General features: G+C 35.8%; 1 protein-coding gene across 4 annotated transcripts in view; it reads right to left on the reverse strand.

The window, feature by feature from the left end:
• The window catches only part of cpne5b (copine Vb), a 180,134-nt gene that overhangs the window by 75,038 nt on the left and 91,099 nt on the right, over positions 1-13,997 (reverse strand). For all 4 annotated transcript variants that reach the window (XM_051911629.1, XM_051911630.1, XM_051911631.1 and 1 more), the window contains one exon: positions 2,913-2,976. In XM_051911629.1, coding sequence (XP_051767589.1) covers positions 2,913-2,976 — 64 coding nt within the window. The remainder of the gene's footprint in view (positions 1-2,912; positions 2,977-13,997) is intronic.

The raw sequence follows: 13,997 nt of genomic DNA on the forward strand, positions 1-13,997 counted from the left end.
TTTGAACAGGAGATTCTTTACTCTTTCAGAAGTTGTGCAATAGCGCCCCCTACCGTATAACAGTGAAAACATGAATTGCCAGAAAATTCCATCAATGGTGGGGAAAGAGTTAATCATGGTTAATCATAAATATATTTGCACACTGGATCTTCAAATTAACGTAGAATCATACTATACAGGAAGTATATTTCAAATAACACTTTGTGTAATATTTTACATCATGTTTACACTTCATGGAAATCAACCTATGAATAGCATACTTAGAGCCTGTTTCTGCAGATTAAAACTGTTTAACATTGAACTATAACACAATTGTGCAACGGCACAGAAATCTGAATCTATGGGGTAAAGACGAGTTTTTATGAGCCCTTTCTATTGGTTTTTCCTCTAATCAAAGTTTATGTTCTCAGATGGTGTGTACAAATTAAAAGCTCCATTATTATACTTCTTCAGTCTGTAATGGCGACGGGAAAAGCCTTTATTGAGCTGGATACTGATATCAGGGCTCTTAGTGGGCATGTGACTTAAAGCCCAAAGGAGGGATCTGGGATGGGCACATAACAAGAGTCCATCCCATCGCATTCACGTTACCTTGAGCTCAAATTAAAGCTTTTGGTGTGTAAAATATGGGCACCAGAGCAAAAAGAACTACAAATGAACTGCCATTGATCCAGAGAGCAGGGAAGCAGTTGAAAACCCTTTTGAAATTGTAATGAAGGTGCTTCACAGTAGCATTGTCCAGTCACAGTCCTAACAAGAGTGCAGAGCACATGATGCAGAACGCTGGAGTATCACAAATGCTTCACAATGAACCCGCAGCTATATCGCTAGATGCTTCTGCCTCGAATGCATCTGTTAATGGAGGTGAAATACACTTTCTCTTGTTGACACTATGCCTTGGTGTCTAAAATCACAAGACGAGGTGAGTTTATTGCTGCAAAACAAGGATTCCCTAACTTTTTGTCAACCGAACCCCTTTGAAATAAAATATTTTCTTGAAGTGAGATTTCAGGTAATACTTATACTTAACAATAATTTAACGACACATTTGCATGTTCATCATTTAATGGTCCCATAAAATTAAGGTACAAATAAACAAATACGATATCTGATCTTTATCGGTAAGTGTTTTATTTTGATTGTTTATATTTTAAAGTTATGGCTGCACAATTTGCTCAAAAATTATATTGTGATTAATTTGTCATATTTCAATATACTGAAGTATCCAGGCAAAAAGAACAAAGAGACCACAATGATAAATATATTGTACAAATTACATTGTAATAATTCAACTGCACTTTAAAGTAATAAATGAATAGTGGTTCATTTATTTGTGGTTCATTAGTGGTTCATTTATTTGTGCTTCCTTTAACAAAAACTATTCTTTCAAAACCAAAGATTATCTTGAAACGTAATGAGAATATTTGTTTTTAATCATGAATACACAAAAATGTAAGAGACATGTTTCATATCACCTTAGAGATGCTGAACGAAACATGTTACGGAGTGTCTATATACACCTTGTTTGGCAGAGGCGATTTACACAAACTCCGCCCACCAGACAAAATGACAAAAGAAACCTGTCTGATAACAGGATCATTAGTGGGTGGTGTTATCTTTTGACGCAACCGACCCGCCTTTTTCCCATCACATATCAGCTCTGAGTAGAGTTTATTTTAAACAAAAATTAGTAAAATATTAAAAAAGTGGAAATAAAGTGCCTATCAGGTATTTATTAGTGGGAATATAGTGTTTAACGGGTAGGTTAAGGGTAAGTGTATGGCAGGTAATGTCAAGTACAAGTAATGTCCCAGTAAATTATAGATTTATTTAGTGTATATATACACCGTGGTGAAAATACTATCTGCCACTATTTGCATTAAGTATAAATAGCATTTAACTAATTACACTTAATACAAGGAAAATACTTTTGCCGCTGACAACATGTTATGTAGCCTACAGTGATCATATTAGGAAATATACTTACATTCATAGTATCTATACAATGTGTTATTAAATTAAATAACACTTTACAATAAAGTTCCATTTGCTAACAATTAATCTTATTTAATGTTAATTTCAGCTTTTATTAATACATTATTAAAACCAAAAGCTATATCTGTAAATATTATTTAGTGGACCTGTGCTAACATGAAATAACAATGAACAGTTGTATTTTTATTAGCTAACATTAACAAAGATTAATACAGTAAGTTCATGTTAGTCAATGCATTAAGTAACATCAATTAATGGGATCTTATTGTAAAGCGTGATCAATAAAGATATGACATTTCCACGAGGTTCACTGTGACTTTTAATTGTGTAACAACTAATGTAATTCCATTCAGTACTATAGTATTGTACGGCATACTCGCTGACAAAAAGCTCTTATTGAATTGACTTTTTCAAATGAGGGTGATGATGCTGTAAATTGGCAGCCTCTGCCTTAATAAGGTCTGTTTATTACATGTTGGGTAATGATGATGTGGACTTCATTTGACCCAACCGTTCCCTTTCTCTCTCCATCTGTGCCCACCACACTGACCTGACGGGCCTCTTGTACAAAAAGACATCGATTGGTTTCTTTCCCTTGCAGTTCATTCCGCCCTATGCTGACAAATCTTCACATGCCTCCATGACCTTTTAAATAAAATCTTATTTTTCTATTTTAAAAACCCTCACAGTCAAGACAAGTGTCGCTGTGTTTTTGTCTTGCATGGATGAATTCATAAACTAGGAACTTGCTTTCTATCTGCACCGCAGCACTCTGAGCTTTAATGAGACCGAGTGTTTTTAATTGAAGGTCACAGAGTAAATTGCAGGCATCTGCTTAAAATGCATTTCTGCCTGTCCTTGAAGAGAGAAGAGAGAAAACAATGAATGCAACACTACGCGCACGTCTAAAGACTCACCCTGCAGTTCCCCAGTTCTTCAGCAGATAAGATGATAATGCCGCAGTTCTTCCCTGGTATGCCCCTGAAATAGACAAAAAAACGATGACATTAAACCACTAGATGTTGAACCCACAGTAATTACACAACAGCAGTAATGAAATAAAACCCAAGTAAAAACACAATAAGGAAGTTGAGGTCAATGGGTTCCATTAGACAGGATTCGTTTTCTATGCTCTAGTTTCAGGCGTAGGAACTCGCAGAGTAAGTGAACTTTAAGATGGTTTTATGCAATTAAAACTTAATCCTCAATTCAAAATGGTTCACCGTGGGCAACAAATTTTGCATCATGATCATAAAAAAGAGGAAAACAAAAAGAATCTGCTGTGAAGCAGATTTGTTAAAAGATTATAAATAGATGAAGTCATGTGCTGCAACCAACATGCAGATATATCAAAGAGAGTCAAAGGCTCTTACATTATCTTCAAATAATTTGACCTTTTTATGACAAGGCAACATTAGTTCAGGTTGTAATATGCCATGTGGTGCGACTTTCCAAAAACGTAATCATATTTTGTACGATTGAAAGTGGCCCTTTTATGCTTTTATTTATATTGCCTTCATGCAGTATGTAATGTAGCTGTTTGTGAGTGTAAAATGTCTGCAAAGTGCACAATAAATGAAGATACTGTCTCCCTAAAGAAAGAACCGATTCTGAACTGCCCGAAACGAGTCATCAGTAATTCCAGTCTTACTTCCGGCACCATCGTTACTGTTCGGATCACTGTTTATCAAGCGCTGAGGAAGATCCGGAGATGAAATTCATATATGATAATGGGTGTTTGGCTTACAACACACACTGTAAGCAGTAGACCAATCACAACAGACTGGGCCATCTGACCAATCAGAACAGAGTAGGCTCTCAGAAAGACGGGGTTTAGAGATACTGAATCCTTGATTGAATCATTTCAGACACTGTGAGAAAAGAGCTGATGCTGCAATGGATATTGTGAGAAAATTAAAATGTTTTTTGACCTTCGATTCATGTAAACCTGTTGTAGGAGACATCAAAACAACATTAGGAACATTTAACATAACATAATAGGGGTACTTTAATAATAAATTATATTTTCAATATATATATATATATATATATATATATACACATGCACAGGTCGACTGGCCATAAATCAGAACCGGCTGGTTTTTTTGTTTTATTTTGGTCGATCTTTATTCTGGACTTACGCACAAACTGCATTGCAATAATTTCCCAAAATGTAATCTGTGTGGAAATATTACAAAGTCTGTAAACAGGACGTTAACACAGGCAGACGCAGAGATGTGCCAACAGAGAAAATACTGTACCAGTCACAGCAAGCTCACTGTTCATGATGCCCCAAATATTGGAAGAAGAATAAAAATATTGAATTGGAGGTGGGGGTTTATATGAATGTATCTCTGAAGGAAAGTGACATTATCATTTCCTCTTACCCTCGTACAGTATAATGCCTGTTTATAAGAACAGTGCTGCTTTGTGTACAGCGGTAACCAATCTGTTTCATAAGCAGAGAGTGAAATTATGTTTTCATTCAGTCCTTCTGCTGTTCTTGTTTGTGCAGGTGTGTCTTATGTAGCATCATTTCACAAATCTAAAGTCAGACCATTCTGTTTTTGCTTTAAAGGGTTAGTTCACCCAAAAATGAAAATAATGTCATTTATTACTCACCCTCATGTCATTCCACACCTGTAAGACCTTTGTTAATCTTCGGAACACAAATTAAGATATTTTTGTCGAAAACCGATGGCTCAGTGAGGCCTCCATAGCCAGCAATGACATTTTCTCTCTCAAGATCCATTAATGTACTAAAAACATATTTAAATCAGTTCATGTGAGTACAGTGGTTCAATATTAATATTATAAAGCAACGAGAATATTTTTGGTGCACCAAAAAAACAAAATAACGACTTATATAGTGATGGCCGATTTCAAAATACTGCTTCAGGAAGCTTCAGAGCGTTATGAATCAGCATGTCGAATCATGATTCGGATCGCGTGTCAAACCACCAAACTGCTGAAATCACGTGACTTCGGTGATCTGAACCGCTGATTCGACACGCTGATTCATAACGCTCCGAAGCTTCCTGAAGTAGTGTTTTGAAATCGGCCATCACTATATAAGTCGTTATTTTGGGGGTTTTTTGGCGCACCAAAAACATTCTCGTCGCTTTATAATATTAATATTGAACCACTGTACTCACATGAACTGATTTAAATATGTTTTTAGTACATTAATGGATCTTGAGAGTGGAAATGTCATTGCTGGCTATGCAGGCCTCACTGAGCCATCGGATTTCAACAAAAATATCTTAATTTGTGTTTCGAAGATGAACGAAGGTCTTACGGGTGTGGAACGACATGAGGGTGAGTAATTAATGACAGAATTTTCATTTTTTGGGTGAACTAACCCTTTAAATCTTGAAATTATACAATCTAATTTAAATAAAAAACTAAATCTTTGTTTGGATCATGATTAAATTCAGTGGTTGCCTCTAATTTTAAATGGTGATATCACCATTTAAAATATAAAATATATACTGTGTATATATTTAAGGCCAGTTTGGCCTGTTATATAGCAAATAAACAACAATAAATTTGCTCAAACAAAAAACAATTGTTACTGGTATTCGAATCAGCCAATTTTCTTGTAAAAATAAATCAGAATTGGCCATGAAAAATCATGATCGATGTATGCCTAATAATGGCTTTTACCATTAATGCCAGGATTGCCCTATTAAGAACATTTTTTACCACCATTCTGTATGGCAGTTCTGAGATAATTGCTAGTCATGTGATATTTATAGGCGCACATGTAAAATTTATAGGCTGTGAATAAATCTCACTCAGAGCAGCTGACCACAGTTGGCAGCTACAGCATGCAGAAGGGGGTTGTGGAATTGGGCTTTAAGAGATCCTTCATATGCACATCCCTACATTCAGATTCTGGACACTTTTCTCTCATTAATACAGAAATCACAAACACAGTCCCTGAAATGCATAACAGCTTCATTAGCACTGATGTTGTCCATATGGCTAAGTTCTCCTTCAGGATTCTTCATTTGCAATAGAGACAGATGCAGGCAGTCTGTGTTCGCGCTTTAGCCATGTGTTCACAACTGAAAACCATTTTGCTAGACATGTTTTTCTCTTGCTGAAAACCATAATGGCTCCACATGACTATTGTCAGCAAACATCCTGCTCTCTAGGATAACATCTCCATAAAACAAAGTTACATTGTCACCAGATGGACAGCCTGCTTTTTGTCTCGAAGCCTGTGGGTTGTGCCAGTGGAAGAAAAAAAAAAAAAAAGTCACCAAAACAATTGGTTTCTCAAAACACATTTGACCAGTCTTATCTACAACAACATCACACCTGAATGAGGTTGGGCCATTTATTTCTACTTTCACACACAATAGAATAGAATATTCACACAAAAGGCATGATGGGTGTAAATTTCTCTGGAAGAACCAGAGTTAGTTTAGTTACCAGTCCTAAACCTCAACCACTGACTACACCTACTACCCAAAAGTTTTCTTAAAGCTATGTCCTCAATTTAAAGTTCAACTACAATAAAACTACTCTTTTGAAAAAAGTTACACTACAAGGTATTAACAGAAAGTAACAGCAGTAACTACATTAAAGTTATATTATAAGGGGGAAAGTCTTTTTAAATTAAAAATTTATATGGCTCAGAAACAACAAAGATATCAGAACTTTGTATAGTAGTTTAAAAAAAAAAAAAGAAGCTAAACAGGACTGGAATGGCAAGGAGCAATGGCTCCTAAAATAAAGTGCCGAATTACTTATTTAAAGGTTTAGTTCACCCAAAAATGAAAATTCTGTCATTTATTACTCACCCTCATGTCGTTCCACACCCGTAAGACCTTTATTCGTCTTCAGAACACAAATTAAGATATTTTTGATGAAATCCAAGAGCTCTCTGACAGCATAGACAGCAATTTAACCACCACTGTCAAGGCCCAGAAAAGTAGTAAAGACATCATTAAAATAGTCCATCTGACTACAGTGGTTCAACCTTAATTTAAGCGTAGGAGTCTGACAGGAAAGAGAAGAATAAAGTCCTCATTTTTTTTGTTTTTTTGTGCACAAAAAGTTTTTTTGTCGCTTTATAAAAGTAAGGTTGAACCACTGCAGTCACGTGGACTATTTTAATGGTGTCTTTACTACCTTGACAGTGGTGGTTAAATTGCTGTCCATGGAGGGGTCAGAAAGCTCTTAGATTTCATCAAAAATACCTTAATTTGTGTTCTGAAGATGAACGAAGGTCTTACGGGTTTGGAACGACATGAGGGTGAGTAATTAATGACAGAATTTTAATTTTTGAGTGAATTAACCTTTTAATCACTAAGGGTACGTTTACACTAAGGGTACGTTTAAAAATGGAAACGTTTTTCCTTTATGTTTTTCACATACAGACAAAAACGTTGTCAAAACACTGTACAGACACAAAACGCTGTTCACACGGATCCACGAAAATGACTAAATGTGTTATGCTGCCAGACCACTAGTTGGCGATGTCACTAAGAAAAACCATGCACCTATAAATTGAACACGTAATATGCATGCGCGTGATGTCACCCTTTTTACAAATTCGTGTTTTTGAAGTTTACATGGAGACGATAACGGTTGAAACCTGCACTTTGAAACCCAGTTTTAAAAGTTTGCGTGTTCAGGCCCCCAAAATGCCATTCTCATCTAAATGTCTAAGTAGTCTAAGTTCGATGTTTCGTGAACCTTTTGTGACTGACTCATTACAATGAATCCACTCATAAGTCATTTGTTCAGGAATGGCTAGTTTCTTGGGGGAACACAAACATTTTGCGAATGAATGCAAAGTTTCTTGGGGGAATGCAAGCATTGCCAAATATTTTTCCTCCCATTTAATTTTTTTTTCTTCACCGTGTCCATTTAGGGTCTCCGTATTATTCAGATGAATCAATCAATAATTTTTGAATGAATTCACACAAATTGATTTTAATATTTGAAGTTCATGCAAATGAACAAATGCACTGCATGGACCCAATATACAAATTTATTTTCTAAATATTTTACATTATGTACGAAACTTTAATTGTCAGTTGTAAGTAGCATATTTTCACAGATTTTTGTTTAACAAAGATAAACAGTGTCTGCACTTTTAAAAAAACCTGAAGTATACCCCAGTTTCCAATACCTCCGTAACTTAATGTGCATTTTTGAGATACTGAGACTTTTCCCTATAACTTCAATATCCTGCGATCAAGACGTGTTTGTGCCAAGTGTGCAAACTGCATTATATTTTATTATCCTTTTAAACTCTAGGCTGTGTGAGTAAGAGAATGCCATTTCATCGCATCTGTTTGGACTGTGGTCCCACTGGTTCCTACTCACACTCCAGTGTTTGCTAATTGGTTCATTACTCAGTCTTTACGTCCCCCTGGAACGATGGGAGTCCTGGTTTATATTGCTGTATTATTACAAAAAGGCCTTGTACAAAACATGAACAAAGGCTTGTCTGGAGAAACAAACAGGACAGTCTTTCTTGCTGACACCCTCCGGCGAGCTAAAGGTTGTATTTTTAATGTAAAAATGTTTCCGCTGCTGCAAACTGAGCACTCAACATCATAAACGGCTGAAAGTGTCATGAATACTACTCAACTGCACTAACCATGTGACCGAGACAGCATGAATAACAACACATCCCTGAAGTGTCAATGTTGTCTCATAGAGGGACAAAAATATATATATAAAATATATACATAAAAAGTATAATATATATCCAATCTATATATTTAATAAAATGTATTTTTTAAATGATATTTATTATTTTATTTGTAATTATTTTAGATTTTAAAATAAAATATTTTTAATATTAAAATAATATATTTGTTTGTTTCAAAGTTTTGTTATTATTAAGAAATTAAAGTGATCCATGTAGAACCAATTTAGGTTTCAGATCTGGACCATGATCCATTATTTGTGACATGTGAAACAGGCCGATGCTTGCTGAACACAATAAATCAATAAATGAAACTTTAAAGCACCTTCTCAGATGTAAAGCAGTTTAATTAACATTTATTTGAAATGCTGAAACACCTTTCAAGTAGGTAAATGTATGAGCCGAGAAGCCAATCTGTGCAGCAGTGCGGTTCTGAATGCAGATATTATTTCATAATTATGCCTCCCAGAATCTACAGAAGGGATAAGCAGAATATATTTGAGCCATAACTGTTCGCCCAGTTAAAGTACTCAAATATCAAAGTTTCATTCCTCTACTTTTAAAGAAAAGGGCAAAATGTAGCCACTGGTTCATACACTGTGTTTTAAGATTTTATCCAAGGTTTGTGTGTGGCTGAAAGCACTTCACTTATCTGTTGTTTACTTTATATGACATTGATACAGTTTGCAATAAATGAAAAATTATTTCATGATTCATGGCAAGAAACTGTAAGCCCTCCTGCATGTGAACCAAGTTTCAACAATCTGTTCATGTCAATAAGTCATGCTCTAAAAGGTCACAATTTCTTCGTTTAACCCTTCAGTTCTCCAGTGTCTGTGTGCATTTACACCTACACCCTGATCATCTCCAGTAGCTCCTGGATCTTTTTGGAGCTCTAGATTTATTTCTGCTCATCAGTTCAAATCTATCATTACTTTAGGGTGCGTTACCATTAGTAACCTGCCAGTTGAGTACATGCACATTAATAAGATATATCATTACCTGCAAAGTCACCATGTGGCTTGGGCTTTGCACATAAAGCTCCCGGGTCCCAGAAACGCTCAGATGCTTTATGCACCCCATCCATATTAAAATCTGAGCTTGACTTATATATTCACTAAGCTCCACTCTGGGACTTGGACTGAGTTCTAATCAAACGGATGTAGACTTCTGTACTTCCTCGAAACCCCAGAGCGTTCACTCACTGACTGGATCATGACTCCCTGCTTTACTGCTTTTGTTCTCTTCAGCAGCTAGACCTCGTAATTACAAACCCAACAGAGAGAAAACTAACAAAAGGAGAAATGTAATAATGGAGGCGGCACTTTACATATTCATCTCATATTTGCCTTGGGAGCTGGAGAGATTTGTGTGGGGGTGCAAGCATTGTGGAGAAACTTTCTTCAGGCAGTGCACAAAGAGATCATTTGAGATTCCCATTGTTATCTTGAGCTTTTCATCAGCTTTTTACTGGATATACATATGGCGTAATGTAGAATATTGCAGTCGGCGGTGTAGTGACGACAGTTAGCTGAGTTGCACTCTTGTCTTGACTCATAATAATTAGCGGCAGGAAAACGTACGGAAGCGGCAGTGCTATACTGCATGAAAATACTGAAAAAGAACAACTGGGTCAATGATAAATAAAAGTTCTCAAGATGAAGAAAAGGGAAAATCTCATTTAAAAAGCATGAGCCAAGCTATTAGAAATGTAATCCCTATATTCAGGTTGGTTTCATGGTTTGGGAAAACTTTTATTCAATTTTCAACAAAAGATAATTTTACTGATTCTAAAAATGTCATGTGGTGTAACCTTCAAATAAAAAAAGTAATAATGTTTCCTCAAACCTTGCATAAATGTGTATATTTATTTATTTACTTACTTATGACAAGGCAGGTTAGTTCAGCTTGTAAAATATCATGGATATCTTATTCCCGGTTTCACAGACATAGCTTAAAGGGTTAGTTCACCCAAAAATTAAATTTTTGTCATTAATTACTCACCCTCATGTCGTTCCACACCCATAAGACCTTTGTTCATCTTTCGGAACACAAATTAAGATATTTTTGATGAAATCTGAGAGGTATATGTCCACAGACAGCAATATAATCAACACTTTTAAGGTCCAGAAAGGTAATAAAGACATCGTTAAAACAGTTGAGGTGACTGCAGTGGATCAACCTTAATGTTATGAAGTGACGAGAATACTTTTTGTATGCAAAAACAAAACAAAAATAACGACAGTTGCCACAGTAAGCACAGTGAAGGCTTCCGTGTTTACGTCTATTTAAATAAGTTATGAAGTAAAATATCTAGCTTCCACCAGACCGCCTTCTGTATTCAACGTAGGAAGAAAGTGTAAAACTTTTGCAGTTCACAAAGCTTACGCTACGTCCTACGCCTTCCCTATTCAACTTACGGAAAAAGTGTAATTGATGCGACGCCAGTTTACACTGTTTTTACGTTTACTATTTTTGCGCACAAAAAGTATTCTCATCGCTTCATAACATTAAGGTTGAACCCCTGCAGTCACGTCGACTGTTTTAACAATGTCTTTAGTACCTTTCTGGACCCTAAAATGACATTTGAGCTGTTTTAACTGAAAGCAACTTGCACTGACATAGCTTAAAATATGTCAGTGCCATTGTTTTGTCTCAAGATGCACACAAGTAGTTTTATTAAAGGCACAGCTATAAAAGATACTTAAATGTCCTAATTTAACTAATACCTACTCCTGACTTAATCTAAGCCCTGTCTGTGAAACCAGGCGTTTCCTCTGAGTAGGCAGTGCCTCCTCAAAAAGTTGAACAAGAAAATAATCCATATTACAAAAATAAAACAATGCAAATATTACAAAATATGACATTAAAATATGTATAAATCACTCGTTTTTTTCTAAAGAAACACTGTCCAGCAGCGACACCAACAGGTGAAGTTACGGCAGGAGTCTGCGTATCTCTTGCCTCCTCTGAGCCCATTGAGTTTTAACAGACCCCTTAAAGTGTGCAGTGGGTTTGGTGGGGGGGTAATTGAGAATGAATGGGGGAAAGTCACGTGAGAGGAAGCAATGCCTCCATCACGCTATAAGTGAATATGATTGATTGGTGTGATAAATCCCATCTCTTGTTTTCGTGAATCAGTCTGAATGAACAAAATGATGACGTTAAAGGATTAGTTCACTTTCAAATGTAAATTAGCCCAAGCTTTACTCACCCTCAAGCCATCCTAGGTGTATATAACTTTCTTCTTTCTGATGAACATAATCAAAGAGATATTAATAAATATCCTGACGCATCCAAGCTTTATAAGGGCAGTGAGTGGGATCAACAAGTATGAGCTGAAGAAAATGCTTCCATCCACATCCATCCATCATAAATATGTGCTCCACACGGCTCCAGAGGGTTAATAAAGGCCTTCTGAAGCGATATTTAAATAAGTTATGAAGTAAAATATCTAGCTTCCGCCAGACCACCGTACGAAGAAAGTGTAAAACTCTTGCAGTTCACAAAGCTTACGCTACGTCCTACGCCTTCCCTATTCAACTTACGGAAAAAGTGTAATTGACGCGATGCCAGTTTACACTTTCTTCTTAACTTGAATACGGAAGGCGTTCTGGCGGAAGCTAGATATTTTATTTCATAACTTGTTTAAATATGGATATTTTTTTACAAAACACATCGCTTCGCTTCAGAAGGCCTTCATTAACCTCCCGGAGCCGTGTGGAGCACGTTTATGATGGATGGATGTGGATGGAAGCATTTTCTTCAGCTCATACTCATTGGTCTCGTTCACTGCCATTATAAAGCTCAGATGCATCAGGATATTAATTAATATTTCTCAGATTATGTTCATCAGAAAGAAGAAAGTCATATACACCTAGGATGGCTTGAGGGTGAGTAAAGCTTGGGCTAATTTTCATTTGAAAGTGAACTAATCCTTTAATGGGAAGACTAATTAAAACGTAAGTAAACAACTCACCCACTTAGATATGACTGCTTAATGTCACGTCAAACTGAAAACATTACTGATTACTGTAAGGGTAAAGTAGTTTAGCGTAATATTCTGTTATTTCCTACAGATGTTCATGTGTCAAGGTCTACTAAATGTGAGCAATCAGCTTGGTGAAATTAAAGGTATAGGCTACATCTTTGTGTCTTTGACTGGCGTTTAAAGAGCTTGATGACTGATGATCCGAAAATAAATATTAAAAAGCTGAACAGATGAACATCAGTTCACAAATAAAATATATTGTTTAAATTATTACTACCTATACTTACTATTTTGTAAAAAATGTAAAAATGCTTAAAAAAACGAACTTGATGAGTTTCATTCTTGTTTTCAATAAATAGAACAATAATAACATTGTTAATGTAAAAATACAAAATCGAATTGTATTTGGTTTCTTTTTTTATGTAATGTTTAACCAGGAAAATGTGACACATTTTCCTTGTTTAAGTGTAACTGTGTAAAGTGTAACATTAAGTATAAATGGGACATGAATTTACATTTAATTTATAAAAAAAAAAAAAAAAAAAAAAAAAGAATATTTAAAAAACTGAGGACTTTGCTTCCTCATTTCACAAAACAACTGCATGCCACTGAAGCTGAACTAACCTGCCTTGTCATGGAAAAGGTCAAATTATCTGATATTTTAAGAGACCTTGACACATGAACATCTGTAGGAAATAACAGAATATTACACTACTATTACTACTTTAAAAGGTTTTCTTCTCAATTTCAATCTTTTAATGAAGTTTTTTTTTCATGATAATATCAGGACAGCTGTACCACCCTGATATTTTTTACTTTATGCCTGAAAAATATAAAAAAATAAAGAAATAAAAGCATTTTCATCACAGAAGAGGTGTCTTCCAGTATAAACAAATTGCATTTCTAATAGATTTTTGTATAAATTAATATATGCAGACAAAAGAACAAAACAAGCATGTATGTCACCGACACAACTGGCTGTTATATAAAAGCTCTTCAGGCATTGTATCTTCACTTTCTCACTGAAGAAAGTGTTGAGTATTGTTGTACGAGCAGCTGTCTTCTGTTTGCCAGTTAGTACTTCACAGCAGCGACTACAGCCTCTCAAGGCATTAAAACGTACAATAAGTCACAGTAATGGGTTTCTAATGTTGTGCTGCGCCTGCTAGGTTGGCTAGCTCGCCACATAGAGAATAATGCCGAAGGCTACTTCTGTTGGCAGTAACGCAGTGAAGTTACCAGCTGTAATCTGAGCTTTAAGGAAGGTTTCTGCAGTCTTCAGGCTTGACATCTTACAAGACGGCACCCTGGTGGTTATACATCTACACAGCAGGCCTG

The sequence above is a fragment of the Ctenopharyngodon idella genome, chromosome 11 (genome assembly GCF_019924925.1).
Source record: "Ctenopharyngodon idella isolate HZGC_01 chromosome 11, HZGC01, whole genome shotgun sequence".
Lineage (NCBI taxonomy): Eukaryota > Metazoa > Chordata > Actinopteri > Cypriniformes > Xenocyprididae > Ctenopharyngodon > Ctenopharyngodon idella.